Here is an 18,846-nt window from a genome sequence, read left to right as displayed (position 1 = left end):
GGAGCACATAAATGTAAGTGTAGAAACTCTTAAAAGAAGCCAAACCAAAATACCAATATTTTTATGTCATCAAGGAACTTGGGCATATTTGGTGTTTGAGATATGTGTGATATTTAAGAGAATAAAGCCTACTACAGTGATAGCTTCATAACTCCACTTTAAAACGTGTAATTGAGAATTAATTTAGACTTGTGAATTTTTATGGTGACACCTAAGTAGACTATAAAATCATGTAATAGAACTTAAGGTTTTCTTTATTTATAAGCTCATTAGCGTCTGTAATTATTTAAGATTTGGAGTGATTTTTGCTTGCTATCAGAAAAACTGAAGTATTTAAATAAATATATTTATTAGTTCATTTAGAAGTGTTTGAAGGGCTGAGCTAAGCTTATAAACGGGACCAAGCATTATTCAAAGCTTTTGCTGAAGTTATTGCTAAACTCTGCTAGACACATAAGCTGAACTTAAAAGCCTACAAAAGGTCTTTGAATTTGAATATTCTAAAGACAAAATTATTATATTATTTATTTAATTATTAGTGATTAATAAACATTAAAATATTACCTTTTAAGTTAAGCCAAATTTAAACTTAATGTTAATTTTAAGGGGAAAATAAAAACCACTGAAATCGGTTACCTAAGAAATCTACTGTCCAGGACACCAGTATCTCCTCCCCCTGCTCCCTGCCCCGTGAGTTTTCTTGAAGTGGCCAGGGAAGAGCAAGAGGTGTAGCTTTGCTCTTCGGTGTTTCTGGAACCTGTCAAAGCATCCCTAACCTTGTAGCAGGCTGAGCAATTTATGCTCCTGGCTTGACAATTCCCCTTTCTCATTTTCTATCAAGCCAGGACCACTTGGATGCAGAACCTGGGAGTGAGTCCCACCCAGCTCCATCACTTAGAAGACCCCAGCCTCAGTTTCGTCATCTGCAAAATGAGGGTGATGCCTGCCTCCCAAGGTTGTGAGCATCAGCACAGAGCTCACTCGTACAACAGGGCAAAGGAATTTGAACCTCACTGTCTGCTGGCTGCCTGTGGGCAGGGAGCTGAGCACACTGGCCTGGGACACCCCCTCTTTCTTGACAAGGGGGTTTCTTCAAAGAAATGGGCTTCCACCAGGTGAACAATAAGGGCTGATTACCTTTTCCTCAAACAGATGTTCCGGGCATCGAAGAAATGTCTTACCACAGGTCTAAAGAGGGCAGGCCCTGAGGACTGAGTTAATTCTCTGCAGGAAAGTAGCTTCCACCGGCTGGAACGGGAGGAGCTCAGATCCTGGGCCCCACCTGTGTTCACAGGTTCTCTTGTCCATTTGGAGCATGCTTGGAGAGCATGGGGGGCGGGGGAGATCCCTACCTAGAGAGAAAGGAAGGGAGGAAGGTCGTTTCTGCACATACCTGGGAGAAAGGCATGGAGATCAGGATGATTTCCTCCCGTTAGTTTGCTCAATCCATGTGACTCAGAACCGTCTCTGCATCTCTAGGCCCCGGGTGTGCAAATACAAACACTAGACATCCTTGCCTTCCTGGGCGAGAATGTACCAGCAGAGAAGCAGCGGGGTTCTGGGGAGAGGGAAGAGTAGGAGCCAGGCAGGACATGAGAAGGGGGGAGATGTCTTCCCAGGGTGATGATGGTGGCCTCTGCCTTACAGGGAGCCAGAGAGCAGCCACGAGACTGGAAAGGGAAATGGGGCCGGGGTGAAAGACCTCAAAGGCACAACCAGCTCTGGTGTGTGGTTTTATTGAAAGTTGGTGCAAGTTTTGAGCAGAAGGATCACCTGGGATGTCCATAGGGAGAAGTGGAATCTGGACACAAGCACAGCAGTGCTCAGCTGTAGAAGCCCAGGCAAGGGAAGCCGCGCCTGAGAAGCACGTGGAACGGGAAAGAAGAGGCTGGAGCCAGGGTCTCTAGCAAATTGGCCACTGTGGGAGTCCGGGTCGTGGTGGGTGGAGGACAGGCCCCTGGATTCTGTGCCAGGCCTCCCCAACCCTCCTGGACATTGAGGCAGCACCCACAGCCTGTGGTCAGGTCTTCCTGGGGTCCCCGGCACACTGCATGGCGGGCCTTTCTCCCATGAATCATCAGAGGGGGCAGCAAAGGCAGAGTCCTCAGACAGCTGGATCCAGAGGGAGTGATCCAGACAGCAGCAGATCTCAGGGGAATTGGGCTGTTTGGGCTGGGGGTGCTCAAGGGCATTTGGGGACTTTTAGAAGCACTTCAGCCCACTTCCTATAGCTCCGTAGGCTGCACAAACAGGGTGAACCCGTGGGGAAGGCTTTCTGGGTCCATCTGGTTTTCCCAGTCTTCTCACAAAAGATCTCCCTGAAATGAGACCCCACAGATGTCCAGGTAGACGAGGAGTTTTCTGTCAAGAACCTTTCACCGGGCTGGGCTTGTGGCTTAGCGGTACAGCACTTGCCTAGCATATGCAGGGTCCTGGGTTTGGTTCTCGGTACCACATAAAAATAAATAAAATAAAGATATTGTTAAAAAAAAAAGAGAGAGAGAATCTTTCACCCACAAAAAAAGGTAATCAGTGGAGAAAGAAAACCTGAGGATTTTGTGGTAGGAAGAATAATACCACCACCACTCCCACCACCACCACCAAGATGTCACATTGTCATCTCTGGAACCCATAAATGTTATGAGGGAAAAGGGGCTGTGTGGATGTGACGAGGACTTCAAGAGGGGAGATTAGCCTGGTACCCGGAGGGACAAATGGAAGTACAAAGGTCTTTAAAGGTGAAGAAGAAGGCGGAAAGTGGGCTGGAGTCATGCAACCCGGGAGGCTCAAGCCTCCCTTCAGTGCTGGCTTTGAAGGGGCAGTAAGGTGGCCAGAGCCAAGGACCACCCACACCCTGTAGGGGCTGGCAGAGGCAAGAGAAGAGACCATCCATGAGAGCTTCCAGAATGTAACGCAGCCCTGACACCACCTTGATTTTAGAGACACGTCGGACCTCCAACCTCCAGAGCTGAGAGATCGTAAATGCGTGTGAAGTCACAGTTTCTTACCATCTGTTACAAGTGACAGGAAGTGAAAGCAGATGGTAAGGCTGGGTCCCTTGTCATCGGCTCTCAGCTCAAGCCAACTTGGAGAGGGACCTCTTCCACCTTCCCTCCGGTCACCTCTGGTCACCTCCCGTCACCGGCTCTTTACCGTCCAGTGTTGTTCACTCTTTGAAATGCTCCCGTTGACTTGATTTCCAGCTTCCCGACCACATCCAAGGGAGCGGGCACTACTACCATCCCCAGCACCAAGAAAAGTGCCCCCATGCAGTCGGAGCACCACAAAAGATCTGACAGAGAGATGAGCGGGTGGACAGATGAGCATGGTGGCCCATTAATGTCACAGATGCACTGATGGCATGAGATCCGCCAAGGCAAAATACTCAGCGGCTATTTACCAGAGCAACGGCCTGCAGAGGCTCAGCAAAAACGTGGGATTATTAATCAGTTCAGATCACATCTCTTCAAACACTTGTTAAGCTTTCAGAGGGCTCAGACTAATGCTGCTACAGCCCTCCTAGGAGTGTTTATGCAGAGAGTCAACATAAATTTCCTCTGCCCAACAGTATCAGAGGGAATTGCGAGGAGAGAGTCCACGAGTAAATACGGGGAGTGCCTGTCGAGGTGCAGAGCTCTGGGAAGAGAGGCCACGTTGATGTGGGGGAGTGGCCCGCCTTCTCAGATATTTTAGGGTTTCCTAAGCTGCACTGATAGGCTGCTTCTCTAGGAAGTGACTTGCCTATCCAGTCCAGGTGGAGACAAAACCCAGGGTAGATTAGCGGAGCCACGGCCGCTGCCTAACTCTGGAGAGGAAGCCTCAGGAAAAGAGGTGAGATGGCAGGACAAGGGGGGTTTTATGGTTTGGATCTAAAATGTTTCCTGAAAACTCATGTGTTGAAGGCTTGGTCCCCAAGGCAGCAGTGTTCAGAGGTGAGGTTTTGGGGAGGTGACTGGATCCTTAGGTCAAGGATCTCATCAATGGATGGATCCATGGAGGGATTCATAATTTAATGGTGGGTTGGGAGGTGGTGGACACTTTAGGAGTTGGGATGTAATTGGAGGAAATAGCTCTCTGGGGTCTGCTTTGAAGGGTCTCTCTCTCTCTCTCTCTCTCTCTCTCTCTCTCTCCTTCCCTCTCTTTCCTCTTTTTGAAATAATGGAAACAAGTGACCATGGAAACCATGACCTCTGAAACCATGAACCCAAACAAATCTTTCCTCCTTTAAGTTCTTTTTCTCAGGTATTTTGTCACAGCAAAGAAAAGCTGACTAACCCATGGATACAGGGAGCACAGGATGCACCAAGATCCAATTTGACTGCTGTGCTTTGCAGATTCAACCAAGACACACTTGAGGCACTAGGCAATGGCAACAGGGTAACATGTACAAAATTATGTTTATTGGATCCATTTTGGAAACAGACAACATGTAAAAAGGGTTTTGGTTTGTTTTCACTCAGAGTCGAGAGTTGTGATTGCTTCCTGTCATTAAACCTCAGTCATGGGAAAATCCTGGCATAAATAAAAGGAATCTTCTTTGCACAGAGGAGAGGAAAAGTGGTTAAAAATGCCACAGGTATCATACTTGCAATAGATCTGAAGGCTAAAATGCCCATAAACACCCACAAAATTTTTATGTGTATAGTCTGGAATAGTTACTATACCATCAGGTGTGTACAAAGGTGAAGTTGTAAACTGGCTACCAGTCAGCAGCAATTAAGTATACACTGGTCTATACTGACACTCCCATCCTCACCCTGAGAGGTTATATATTTAACTGATGACTGCTTGCCTCATCAGAGATATCTGAGACATGGAAAAGGCATTTTAAAAAACACGAATCATTAATCTTATAAACCAAAAAAAAGCAAACCCAAGCACGATTAATTCCTTTGCCTGGATCAATAAATATCTGTCTCAGGTGTGTACTAAATGAGGACTGAAGCCATCAGTTAAATAAATCATGATGTTCCATTTGCTAATGCAGATTAGTCAATTTGTGGACTTTAAACAACACATGCTCGGAAAATCTCCTTGACATTCCTCTTCTGTCACTCTCTTGGAAGGATGAGATTGAATCAACTTTTTAAACAAAACTTCCAAGTTGCAAACTATCAAAAGCACAGCTCTAGACATACTTCAGATCTTCACCCAGAAGGGAAATACCATGGAGGCTTAGATGAGCTGAGGAGGCCTCTTCTCCAGCTGGCAGCTTTGACAAATCCTCGCCCTCTCCCAGCCCTCTCTTCTTGCCTTGTGGCTCACATCTTAAGATTTCATAAACAAAACCTCCAAAGACCAACAAGATCCGGAAAGGCCACCATGTGCCCCACACACACACACTGGTGGAAGGAACTTTTTTTTTTGTTCCCCTGGAGCTGCTATCAGTGAGGCCAACAGACAAACATGAAGAGGAGGATGGGGACTCAGGTCGATAGGAGCCCCGAGACCTGGAGGGAGCAGTCATACACAGTACCAAAGCCTGCTGCCTCAAATAGCACTGAGGCAGGTCAGAATGAAAACAAATAAACATCCTTCCAAAAAATCTCACCCCCACTCCCGTCTTCTCGGCTGACTATCGAGCATGGCAACGATCTGTCTGTTACAGTCCTCTACTCAAGAGGCAAACAGTCTCCGCACCCCAACACAGCTCTGCCTAGAAACCCTGATGCTCACTAACGCTCACAGGTCCAGAGTGGCTCGCGCCCTGCCCACCACGATGGCTATTCTGAGCCACTCTCAGTCTCCCTTCCCAGGGGGTCTGCTTGATTTTCAGTCTGAAGAGACACACCCCATTGGAAATGGACAGTGCAAGATCCTACGTGCAAACATTTGCAAACAAGGTTTTGAAACAATACAAAAATTCAAGTCAAATCCAGGCACAGACTAACTGGTAGGTTTCTGCCAGCCCCTCCCATCCACTAGAGGAAAGCCGTCCACTTTGAAATGAGAGAGAGATTAAGGCACCAGTGACTCCTAAGGAGGTTAGTTCCTTGACCTTGGGAGGAAGCCTGAGAGGGAACTGCTGAGGTTTAATGAAAGACAGACACCAGCCAGCCAGAGGCCTCCGGGGCCCAAACCAAAGGACTCTGTGTGGGCAGCCCATGGGTGTAGGAGGATGGACCCTCGGCCACCAGTGGGCGGCGCTTTCCCAGTGATTACAAAACTAAAGTAAGGAGGGTGCGTTCACAGGGCCACGGGGACGGGCTGCAGTTGACTTTCACTCCTGCCAAACCTGCTACTGCTTTTCGCTTGGCCTCAAGGGGAAATGCCAAGGCCAACCCACTGTTGATGGCTTTGTGTGTGGTCCTGACAACCTCTGCCAGGGGCATCGGATGCAGCATGGGGAGCACCGGGCAGTCCACCATCTCAGGGGAAAAGTCCCAGGCTTGAAGATCCAAGTGAGGGGGGCAGGAGGCAACCGGGTCTGTGTGGCTGCGAGGAGCCGGTCAGTCACTGAAATGAGGGACCTCCCTTGGGCAGCTAGACCAGAGCTGTACCTTAAAAGAAATAAGACACCTGCAACCAAAGGAAGAGCCCCTCGGGGTCCGTGTAGGGCTCTCCTCGTCCTGGAGGCAAAGCAGGCGCTGGGAAGCCCTGGGAAGCCCTGGGGGAGGCGACTCAGCTGAGGGAAGCGCAGTTGGGCTCTGAGTCCTCCTGGCTGTCCCCTGCCACCTCCTCCAGTTCGTCGGGGCTGTCGGTGATGTTGGGCTCACTGGAGCACTGCCGGTGGGGCGGGGGGAAGCTGGGCGGCAGTAGCAGGCACTTGTCCTCGCTGCCGGCCTCCTCCCCCAGGCCCGAGTGCATCATGGTGGCCATGGCCAGCAGCTGGATGTCCGAGTGGGCGTTGGCCACCGTGTGCCGCCGAACGCTGCCGCACTTCTCCAGGTAGGCCTCTCCCTCCTGCTCCGTCAGTGGGGTCAGGGCCATCTCGTTCAGCGGCCGGCTGACGGCGGTCACCGGGGAGGTGTAGTTCAGGAGGGTCACCTTGGGCCGGACCCTGGAGTACCGCCTGGCTACAAGAGAAAAGAGCAGCAGAGGCTGTAACTGAGGAGAACGGGTGCTGGGGGAACCGCTGGGGGACTGTCCCCCCAGCAGTGGGGAGGGTGAGCAGGTGGCTCACCTGCTGACCAGCCCTGCAGGAGCCAGGGAAGACCAGGCAGTGTCTAGATGTCTCTCCTGCCACTACCTGTTTACACCAGATACTGCCCTTGATCTGCCCTACCCCCACAGTAGCTGGCACCAAAAGACTGTCCTTGACAGGTTAGGGAAGGGGCTCTCTTTCCCAGCTGCTGCCTGAGTTGCTGGATGTGCCCTAAATTCCCCTTCTACCAATCTTTGAAGACCTGGGCTTTGGCTGGGTTAGCTCCAAAGAAGCCTCTGGCTTGGTTCAGGATGTGGTCTCTGCAGGGCCGACCAATCACACAAGAGGGGCTTCACAGACTGCCATCCAGAGGAGGAGGGGCAGGGGGTGCTCAGCCAGGCAGTAGGACCCTCCTCCAAATTGCACCAAGTCAGGACACTAATGTCCCTCGCCTCCCATGAGGTGGATGAACTGAGACCTGTGTTCCAGTCAAGCCAAACCTCCTGGATTCAGAGAGCCTTTGGCACCACTAGAGAATGAGCTGGGCTTCCGGGATGGCCCCAAGCAGGCGGGCTCAAGGAGGAAGGCAGGATAGGAATACTATAAAACTGCCATTTTTTGAATGCTCACCATATTCTAGAAACTGCACTCAGCCTTGACATGCATCTTTCGAATCCTCCTAGAAATGGGACCTAAGTTATGATATATTATTAGCTCCCACTTTACAGACGAGAACACTGAGCCTCAGCTAGAATACAGTCAAGCAGAGACTCACACAAGCTCTGTGTCCCCCCACCCCTCAGACCCCGCTCTTCCTCATGCCCACACAAAGAGCACTGAAGCTCTAACAGAATTACCTCAAGGGAAGGACGAGTCAGTTTATGGCATTCAAAGGTAGGGGAGGATATCTGGGAGCTACCAGGAACTTGACCGGGAGGATGGGCACTAGACACAGACCTTGTGGGTGGAAGAACACTGAACCAGGGGGGAGAGGGTGGCAGCATTTGATGGGAACAGCCTGAGCAAGCTGCGAGACGGCACAGCCCTCAGGTCAAACCCTGGCTGGGACACAGAGTCCATGGAACAATGGAGCTGTGTCCACACGGGCAGGATGGGCATGTCCTAGGGGCCAGATGGCAACATCTGTGGTGCACCACAGCCATGGGGGTAGGGGGCCAGGATGCGGTTGCTTGCAGAAGATTGCTCTGGCAGGGATGTGAGCATGGGATGCGGCCAGCGAGACCAGGCGGGAGGAGATCCAGGGAGAAGGCTCAGGCATCATTTTCTATCATAAATCTGGATTGCACGTGCGAGAGAAAATAGTGTCAGAGTCAAGAGGAGAGGAAACTGGGAAGACCAGGACAGGAACTAGCATGTGGCAGTGATGGGGGGGAGTGGGGGGGCAGTGAGGGAGACGACAGGATGGAGACACTAGAGAGCCTGATGCTACAGAACCCAACAAAGGAGGGATGTCGGACAGGACAGGGCGAGGAGGAAGAGCAGTCGGGGTGGGTGATGGGCACTGAATGGTGGACAGGACAGCGCCAGACGCAGCACAAGCTGACCTGGGGAAGGGGCTGAGGATGGGAGGAGGCAGAGGAAGCAGTTCGTGAGCCCCAGTTGGCCACGCTGACCTTGACCGTCAAATGCCTCCCTGGGCAGACACATAGGAAGAGATGTTCAGAAATGTGGGTATTTTCAAAGTTAGGACATCAGAAAATGTTCACAGTTATGGTTTTGGGTGACAAAAGCAGAATATAAACAATGCTATTATATGTATTTTTTTTCTTTTCTAAACGACACATTATACTGGTGTTACACACACACACACACACACACACACACACACACACACACACACACTGAGCTGGGAACACTATACCTGAAAATACCAATTGTAGTTACCTCTGAGTAAACAGGCTATCAATAATTTTTAAAATTTCTTCCTTATCCTCTTTTTGATATTTTACAAATTTGATTCTATGGGCATGCTTTCCGGAGCCATTTTGGAGATATAAAAGCTGCAGTCTCCTGGACCGTGGTAATGGCCAGAGCCCTTGAAGTGATGGAGACCTCTCTGAAAATGGAGAGGGGGTTCGAGGACTAAATTATTCTTGTGTATGCCTGTGTGCAGGGTGAACAAAATGAGAAGGGCCACTTAAAATGACAATAAAAGCACTGGTGGCTAACATGGAGCACCTTGTGTATACAACTATATAAACATCCAGTCCAGGGAGGAGGGACCATTATCATTATGACCATTCCATACATGAGGAAACCAGGGTACCAGGAGGTTAGATAACTTGCCCAGTGTCACAAGACACAGGCACCGGATTCTGAAATTTGGGTATCTCAAGCTCTGCGTGACGGCACATGCCTGTAATCCCAGCAGTGTGGAAGGCTGAGGCAGGAGGATCATGACTTCAAAGCCAGTCTCAGCAACTTAGCGAGGCCATAGCAACTCAGAGACACCCTATATCTAAATAAAGTACACAAAAGGGCAGGGATATGGCTCAGTGGTTAAGTGCCCCCGAGTTCAATTCCAGTACCAAAAAAATAAAAATAAAAAATTGGTGAAGCTCCCTGCCTTCTTCCGAAGGAAGGACTCCCTAGGATGGTGTGAGAGGCTGGAAATTAACTAAATAGTTGAGTATCCAAGGTCTCAAAGGCGAAAGTGAACGTGACACCCCAATTCCTGGGGCTTCTCTCTCCCAACCTTTACTGGGACCATGTCGGTCCAGAAGCCCCGAGTCTGGGGCCACAGCTGGCATCGTGGGTTGGTGCCAGGCCTCGGTGAGGCAGGAGGTGCCCGCTGTCACAGGTCTAGCCTGGGAGAGAGCCAATTTGAAGGAATGTATGGAGGGGCCAGAAGCACGGTGGAGGGCTGAGGGTCAGGCAGGTTCTGGTCAGGGCCTTCTCTCTTTCCAACCTTCCTCCCCTCCAGAGCACAGCTCTCCCCAACCTTTACTGGTCACCGCTTTCCACAATGCCCTTCCCTGAAGACCCCCAAAGAGCACACCCCTCTCCTAGCAGGCCAGAGTGACACCATGGGATACAGCAGAGAGCAGAGAGCAGCATTAGGACCCCACACGAATGGATGGGGTGCCCACTCTCTAAAGGGAAGGCGCACAGTGCTGCTCAGAGACTGGCCTTGGGGACACTTACTTGGCCCAGGCTACTTTGGTTTGCTCTCTGCTCCTCCCATGGATCCCAAGGGGCCTGGGCATGTGCCCACCTCTTCCAGAGCTCATGCTCCTGGATGCATACCACAGTGAGATCTGCATATGGCCACCCACAAAGCTCACAGCGGCTTGCATCGAGATGTGTGTGTGTGTGTGTGTGTGTGTGTGTGTGTGTGTATGCAAGCACATGCGAGCACACATGTTTAATGACAAGAGAATGAAATTCCAACCCTTAAGACTAAATTCCCAAGTCTACTGGCTCAGAACCATAAGGGAGCTGTTTGGTGGTAACAGTAGGAATTTTTCTGAATCAAATGACAATGTGCAGAATTTGGAGCTTAGAGTATTCCCTTCCACAGCTTCACTGTTCATCCCAACCTCCTCCCTCAGAAACAGGCGGGCGGGGGCTCGTCATCCCCACTGCGCAGGCGGGGAAGACCAGGGTGCAGCCCCCGTTCTCTTGGGTTCTCAATGGCAGGCCCAAATTTTCCCTACTACACACCACTACGATTCAAGGCGCTTTGCTGTCACACTCCAAAGACAAGCTCCTCGAGCCAGCCCCCCATCTCAAGTCAAGTAATAGCAAACACCACCCATTCCCACTGCTGCTGCATAAGAGGCTGGGGATGTCCAGCACAGGCAGGGTCAGGGTCATTGCCCACCCCTTTGAGGGCAGGAGACACAATGCCAAGGAGCGAACCAAGAAGAAAGAGTCTATGCATGAGCACTTGTCCCCTCCAAGCCACACATTTCTATATTGTCCCCACATTCTAACAATAACCATACGTTACTTTTATGATCAGAAAAAATCGATACCCATAAAACAGAAGCACTGGAAGAGTTCAAAGCAGCAAGGACCCCATTAAAGAACCATCCTTTAAAAACAATGCCCTTGAACACAACTCATTTCTCTCCCGCTGCTGTTAAAAGCCAGCACTGGGATTGGCTGGAGAGAAACCCGTGTTGGGGGTGAACACTGCAACCAGCCCAGGTGCAGACTGGACGGAGCAGGTACTACATGCAAATAGTTGTGCTCCTGAGGGTCAGGTCCATCTGCTAGAGGGGTGCAGAGGGCAGAGCCAGAGGCAGGTAGGAGCTACATCATTTCTACTGTTGGTAGAGACTCAGATGGTTTCTAGAGGTCCGGGAAATATTCTGTTTGGGGAAGGGGTATATGAAAAGCAGCAGTATTGATGTTAGATGTTACAACATAGCTAAAACTTGGGAAAGGCTCATCTGGCCAGAATGGGCTCATCAGGCCATAACCTTGCCTTTCTGTGTACTTTATTTAGAGACAGGGTGTCCTTGAGTTGCTTAGGGCCTCGCTAAGTTGCTGAGGCTGGCTTTGAAGTCATGATCCTCCTTTGCCCAGGAATGAGGCTGGGCAAAGTCTGGACATGGGGTGAGTTAAGAGGGAGGGGATTTACAGGGCTGACCCACTCAAAGCATCCCCAGAGAAAGAGAGAACTGGCTGACCGAATTCCGCAGGCCCCAACCTGCAGAGGTCCGGCAGAGGTCTCTAAGGGGTTCCTGGACATCATCCATCCCTCACTTTAGTCACAGGCCAAAGTCCTCGGAGCGCTCAACAGGCTACAGATTGACAAAAGAGGTTGCTCTGGATGACACTGAGCAGGGCTGAGAGCAGAAGCCAGCGTGAGGGTGGCCAACCCTGGAGGAGAGGGTCCCAATGGTGCCCACCCATCCTCCCATAAATGCTTCCTGACCTGCAGCACACATGACACTGCAGAGCTGCTGAAAGCAGAGAAAGGTCAGTGTGGCGTGTGGGCGGCCACCAGAGGCTGGGGCCCAGCCCACAGCACATGCGAGCGCTGAGGCAGGGTCTGCAGTATCAGGAGCAATCTTGTGCCGTGTGTCCAATAGGTGCGAGGTGCTGAATCAGAAAGGAAGCGGGTTGCAACACCATCTCCTTCTCAGATGCAGAAGACCCTGAAGTCGAGCTGCCAAATGACTCCACAAGTCGTCATTAGTGACGAAATCAGGACCCGAGCCCAGAACCAACAGCAGAACTCCTGCTTGTGAGCTTCACACTAGGAATTGCCAGAACAAGATCGTACTTGCAAATGTCAGGGCAGAGCTACAGACACACACTGGAAATTCAGAGGAGGGGAAAATCATAAGGAGAGGTCACTTCAGAGGGGCTGTGTTCCTTGGGTGATCCACAGACTGGACCTAGACTGGCCACTTCCTCGCTCACTCACAGGAGAGGTGTGTGCTAGGTCCTGGGATACACCAGGCCCTCATAAACTCAAAGTCTAAGAGGAAGGTAACAAATAGTCAGCATGACAGGGACCGGCAGGTGGCTTGGGGTGCAGGGGAAGAATAGGAGGCACCTGGGATGATCTGCGGGGGTCCGTGACGCAGCAGGTAGCAGCACTTGCTGGCCTTCCTGAGACAGGGCAGTTTCTTCCTCTGGCTGCCCCACCAGGACAGGCCTCTGCAGCTCAGAGAAGTAAAGTAACGTACTCCAGCCACATGGCTGAGCCTGGCCCTTGTGGTTTCCAAGGCCCCACTCCTTCCACGATGCCTCCACCCCTCTCGCCCTGCAGTGACTCATGGGAGAGGCCTACAACTCTTCTTTCTGCCTTCTGGAGGGATGTTTTGGTTCCCAAGATTGGGTGTGGGCAGAGCTGAGACCACAGGGGACGCATGGCTAAGTCAAACCCGGGGGGTGGGGGGTGGGAGACAGTGCTTCCCTGCTAAGCTCCTGCCAGACCCAGAGTCAACCCTCTGGCAAATGAGTCAGCAGCGGGCCTGGTAGGGTCAACCCCTGCTGGGTGCCATAGGAGCCCTCAAACCAATTGCTAGGCCTGGCTGATGGACAGCTGCCCACACTTGCTTCTTGCTCTCTGAAAGCAAGGCTGAAAAGGCAGGCTCAGTCACCCAAGGAGGGGCAGCTCATGTTAGAGGTCAATTAGACTGCAGGTCAGGTGCCCCCCAGGGCTAAACACTGGTCTTTTCCGTGGCTGGGAGAGGGCTGGGTTCCCACCCCAGCCTTGCCCACCTCCAGGCCCTCCGGGCCCCCTCTGCTTCCTCCTCCTGGCCTTTTGCACGGGGTGGGGCGTGGCATGGGTTCCTGCCTCCCTCCTGGCTCCCCGCTGAGCTCTGGCATTCATCCCCAGGGAGCCAACAATGGCAGCTCCTTTCAAATCCCCACAGACAAGCAAAGCCTGGACTGGGCTGGCTGGGGCCCTGACTGGGGACTGGCTCCAAGGCCTTTGATCCCCAGGCTCTCCATAATGCAGCCATTGTGACCCCTGCACACGAGGCCCTTTGTGGGCTTCTTCTCCAGGCCCCAGGCCCCGCACCTGAAAGCCCAAGAATCCCTCCTTGTCATGCAGGAAAGTGTCAGCGTCCAGCACTGCACTCAGGAGAAGGGCTGCCCAGACACCATGGAGGGAGGCTTGTGGGAGGCCAGGGCTTCTGTGAAATCAAGCCAGCAGCCTGAGTGCTTGCTGAGGGCCCCTGGGCAGCTCAGGAACTTGAAAGGTAGGACAGGGCCCCGGCCTCTGACAAACCCACTTTTAAAGTAAGATTCCCTCCCCTCCCCTCCCCCCTCTGCTACCACTGCTCTAGAAGAGATGGCTGTGGGGTGGGGAGGGCACACACGCTCTCCCTCTGGGGCCTGGGAGGGCCCCTGGGTTCTCTCTGAAGCCAGCCTCACGTATTCAGGGCAGGGGCCTGCGGGAAAAGGGACTTCTCCAGGACTCAAGGATTCAGGGACTGTGGGACAGGGAGACACACCTCTGAAGTGTGTGACACACTGCTCTGGCCTGGGATGCCCCTTGAGTCTGAGGTGACCATAGCAGGCCCCTGGGGGGGGGGGGTGCGGGGCTGTGCGAGGGAGGAAGGAGTGGGTGCCCAGAGCCTGGTCCACACACAGTGTGGTGGGCATTTGATGAGTGACTTTTGAAATGAAGGCCGCAGCTGCCCTTGACCACTCCTACCCCCACTCAAGTCCTGGCCGAGCCCTCCGTGGGTGAAGGGATTTCTCAGGCCCACTGTTATTAGTCGTTATTTCGCCATTTTTCTTAGTGCCCTCTTGCCCAGACTGGGGAAAGGTGACCATCCTCCTCCTGGGGCGGGGCAGAGGGAACTCTCCTACCTGAAGAGGTGGGCTCAGAGAGGAAAAGCACCTCAGCTTTTTGATATCCAGAGGTTTGATATAAAAAGTCTGGCTGAGGCTACCTTGGACTAAGGAAGAGAAGGGAAGGACATCTCTCGCCTGTCCCTTAGTAAACTCTAGTCCCACATGCTGCCGGAGCTAGGGCGGGATGGTGGCAGAATGTGTGGGGCAGCTGGGGCTTGAATCCTGGCTCCACCAGCCAAGTGGCCTTCATCCTCATGTGCCTCACCTGTCAGATGGGAACAGAAGCACCTACGTGGCAGCACGGTGTCCAGTTCACCTGGCACAGTGTCCAGTGGCTTCCCTTGCCCCCCACCACGCTGCAATTCTAAAGCCTTTCAGTCCATTAAATGGTCCCCCCTCTGCTCACTCACCACCTTCGAGTTCTCCCAGAGATCTACCCCTCTGCCTGGTGCTGGCTTCTCTCCCTGTTTCCTCACCTAACTCCTGTTCCAGCCATGTCTGGCTCCATCACAGACATGGCTGAAGCCAGAATTAGACAGGCAGTCAGCATAGTTAGGTAAATCGAGTCAGGTCAGATCCAGGAGGCCAATTTTGAGTGGGTCCTAGAAGTTGGAGACTGTCCCCTGGGGATTGAAATGTTAATGCCTTCAGAGCCCTTCCTCCACCCTGATCAAGAACCTGCCCCTGTGCCAACCTGTTGCTGAGGTAACCTGTGCCAGGAATTGTCCCTCCTACAGAGAACCAGAAGGTTAATAATGTGTCCTTGGCTGCTCCATCCTGCCCTTCCCCCTTCAGCCCACCTGTTTCCCACCTTGGGCCTCCCACCCAGAATTCCTGGGCCTAGTCACATACACAGGAAGGATAAAGATAAGCGGGGAAAGGCAGGAGAACAAAGAAAGCCTAGACATATAAAAAGGGCAGAACACCTTCTTGGGATACCAGGATACCAGCTATGGCCCCCTTCTCCCTCCTGGGAGAAGTCTATGCTACCCCCTTTTAAATAAACCCTGCTTTATAAGCTTACCTCAGCGTGCTTCTCTAATGTTCAAACTTCAACATGTGGGGAAGCAGGACTCAGGATAACCAGGGTATCAATGCCTCTTCCAGGAAGCCTCCTCTGGTTTCCTGGCCCAGGGGAAGCTCCTGCTGAGGTTTTGGAGGCCCCTGTGCCTTGTTTGACTTCCTCCCTAGAGGGCAGGATGGGCCCTATTTGTTCACAGACGCACCTGCAGCACCATGCAAGGTGTCTGGGATAGGGTCACAGGGTGCCACTGTCCTTGGTACAGTAAAGGCTCATACCACCAACTGATACATTTTTTTGTTGTTGTTGGTTTTTTGTTTGTTTGTTTGTTTGTTTTTGTACTGAGGATGGAACTCAGAGATGCTTCATCACTGAGCCACATCCCCAGGCCTTTTATTTTGAGTCAGTGTCTCACTAAGTTACTGAGGCTGGTCTTGAGATCCTCCCACCTCAACCTCCCGTGTAGTTGCAGGTGTGCACCATGGTGTCCGGCTCCAGCTCTGCCTTATCATTTGACAAAATGGATATTATTCTTTCTGTAGATTGAGTCCTCACAGATTACACTTCCAAATCTACTCCACCCACTCCAGTCCAGGTGGCTGAAAGCAGGACATGGACTTCCAAAGACAAAGGTAGCACCGCAGACGACTTCACACCTTGCCATCTGGGGATGACCAGGGTCTGCACTCTCAGGCTTTCCCAGCCGGCCCTTAGCTACCACTCGACATGTGGCTTCCCACAAGGTGCTGCCCTTAGAGACTCATTTCCCTTTGTCTTGTCACCTCTCTAAAAAGTCCCTGTTCTTCATTGAAGATGCTGTGACAGCCAGGATTCAAAGCTGCCTATTTGAAAGCGACTTGCTCCCTGGCTGTCTTCCATGTAGATATGAAATGTAGATGTTAAGAAATTCCTTTTTTTTCTTTCTCTCTGTTAATATGATCTAGGAGTCTCTTCCAACTAAGAACGTAGGAGAGTTAAAGAAAAATGACTTTTTTTTTTTCTCTCCCTGTTCTGGCATTCGGCTCAGATAGTGGTCAGGGCCCAGCTAATCTGGTGGTGTCCTGACATCTCCCTGGGACCTCCCCCCACAACTCCATGAGCCAAGCCAGTAGCGGGAAGGTGGGTTCCAGGGAGACCGCAGCAATAGCATGCCGGGCTCAGGGCTGGAGAGGGCGGGCGAGTCTCCCTTTGTGTCATTTCCAGCTCCTGGGTGGGGTAAGAGGAGTGGGGGGTGGGGACCTGGCAGCAGCAGGCTGGGCCGGCACCCTCCTATCTGTGGTGTCTGTGGTTAACCTGGTGTCTCCAGAGAAACACGACCAGGGCTGGGAAAACTGCCGGCGAAAGGCTCTGCCTTTTTCTGCAGTTGAGAGGCCCAGGAAGGGCAGGAGCCTTTCTGCACTCCGCCTTGGCTTTGAAGCTCAGCTACAACTCCATTTCCAGGAAAAGAGGGGCAACAGTTTCCAAATGCAGGTATGCTTCCTGTTCCACACCTCTCTGTGGGTGCCAAGTGCCTGGGCTTGGGTACAGCCAGGCACCATTCCAGTTGCTGGGACAGAACACTGAACAAGTTCCTGCATCTTAAGGGTTTGCATTTCAGGCAGTCACTGAGGAATGTCTTTTATTACAAATCCTATCACAGAGCTGTTTCTACCAGGACTGTGGTTTCACTGAGAGCTACTTGAGATTCTATTACCCAGCAATTTCTACTGAGACCATCTAGACTGTGGCCTGAGAAGAAACAGACCTGATTCATCTCTAGGTTCTCCAAGGGACCTAGTACAGGGCCTGATGCCAATATAGCTTCAGAGCCATCAATAGCCAGGATTTGTCCCCACACCCAGGAACCCCTTTCCTTGCAGTGCAGGCCTGGTAGTGCTTACAGAAACAGAGCAGGGGACAGCAGCTCCAGAGCACCTGGCTATGCATGTGACAATCTGGCTCCACATCTGAGCTGCTTTCATCAGTGGGTTTTCCACTCAAGCCTGGGAGGGTGGAATAAGGCAGGGTTTCTGACAACCGATAGAGACATAAATGTCTTTTTTTGTGTCATGTAAAAGATCAAAGTTACTGATCAAAGGTGTGGATCAGACAGGCTCCACCACGGAGAAGGCTGGGCTCAGTCCTTGGGGAGGAATCACCGGGCGGGAGGTCACTGCCACCCAGGCTGGGAACATAGTGATTAAGATACACAGGTTTGCACTGACCCACACTGAAAGCAAAGTGCTCAGCGTGCAGTCAGTGCTCGGTACAAGGTAACTGGCATCCGTGCTGCCCAGGCCCCTGGCAATGTGGCAGCTGTGCCCCTTACCCAGTGAGTATGTGGGTCCTGAGAAGCTTCGGTCCCCACTGATGCCCAGGAAAGGAGAAACCACTTGCTTCACCAGCTCCTCCAGCTGCAGATAACCCTCACTTGGACCAGTGGGCTCGTGAACACTCTGGAAAGAACATCCGAGACACACAAAGGTCAGTCAGTGAAAACTGGCCCGTGGACGCGTGTCAACGCATCCCTCCTGCCCTTCCGCCGTGCACAGGCAGTGTGGCCAGCAGGCACCTTCTAGAGATTAGAATAAAGGAAACTGAGGCCTGGCGCCCTCATCCCTTGTCTCAGATCACAGGGGTCAGAACAGCACCTGGTGAATACATGGCGGCCTCTCCCAGGGGGCCCTTCCAAGGCAGCATGGGTGGGACAGACCCAGCTCCAGCTCCAAGGCCAAAGTCTCACTGGTCCCATGATAACCCCACCCACTATGGCGTGACAGTTTGCCTACAGCGTACATGCATTTTATATAAGCGCTTCATATGTATTAATGCAGAGGCCTCCTGACAACCACGGGGGAGGCCCCCCATCAATCCCCTTCTACAGACCCAGAGAGCTGAAGTCAGTTGCCTGGCCAAGCACAGCTGGTGGATAAAGCCCCGAGCCAGAGCCCAGGCTATCTGTCTCTGAGCCTATCCTACTATCACTTATTAACAAGCTTAGAAAGAGGAAAAGAATATGGGAAAGTCCAGAACAGCACAAGAAAGGGAGACTGGTTCTAGAAGCAGGCAGACGTTTTGCAGCAAGATAATGAGCCCGTTCAAAAGCCCAGCAGCTCAGGAGTCCTCACAATCAAACCCCAAATAAACACCAACCCTAATAACTCCAAGGGCCAAACCCACAGAGGAGCCTGTAACCAGCACTTTCTAGAAGCCCAGCGAACTCCTTGGGAATTCAGCTTCTCCCTGCAAAGGAAGTGGAGGCAGGCTCTCCTGTGGAGGGCCTGGGAGGAAGTAGAGGCTGCCTAGCAAGAGACAGGGTCCTAAGCAGGAAGAAGCCAGGTTCTGGGGGGCTGTGCTCAGCCTGAAAGGTTATCATTGTCAAATTCTCAAGACAGATTGTCAATTACTTTCACTTAAATGTAAGAAGATGGCCAGGCAATGAGGCAGGAAGAGCCAACTCCTATAGGCTTGG

At 51.9% G+C, this 18,846-nt stretch overlaps 1 protein-coding gene across 2 annotated transcripts in view; it reads right to left on the bottom strand.

Moving 5' to 3' along the window:
- Positions 1 to 4,456: 4,456 nt before the first annotated feature.
- PRR5L (proline rich 5 like) overlaps positions 4,457 to 18,846 on the bottom strand; it is a 77,161-nt gene continuing 62,771 nt past the window's right edge. Inside the window, exons 8-9 of one of the 2 annotated variants that reach the window (XM_081282185.1) lie at positions 17,704 to 17,830; positions 4,457 to 7,016 (exon numbers count right to left, since the gene is read on the bottom strand). In XM_081282185.1, coding sequence (XP_081138311.1) covers positions 6,622 to 7,016; positions 17,704 to 17,830 — 522 coding nt within the window. In that variant the 3' untranslated portion in view covers positions 4,457 to 6,621. The remainder of the gene's footprint in view (positions 7,017 to 17,703; positions 17,831 to 18,846) is intronic. The other variant, XM_081282186.1, reaches the window with a different exon arrangement.

Source organism: Spermophilus citellus, assembly GCF_964194105.1.
Source record: "Spermophilus citellus genome assembly, chromosome: 2".
NCBI lineage: Eukaryota > Metazoa > Chordata > Mammalia > Rodentia > Sciuridae > Spermophilus > Spermophilus citellus.
Note: the sequence above shows the minus strand (reverse complement) of the source record. Positions and strands in the feature narration are given on the sequence as shown.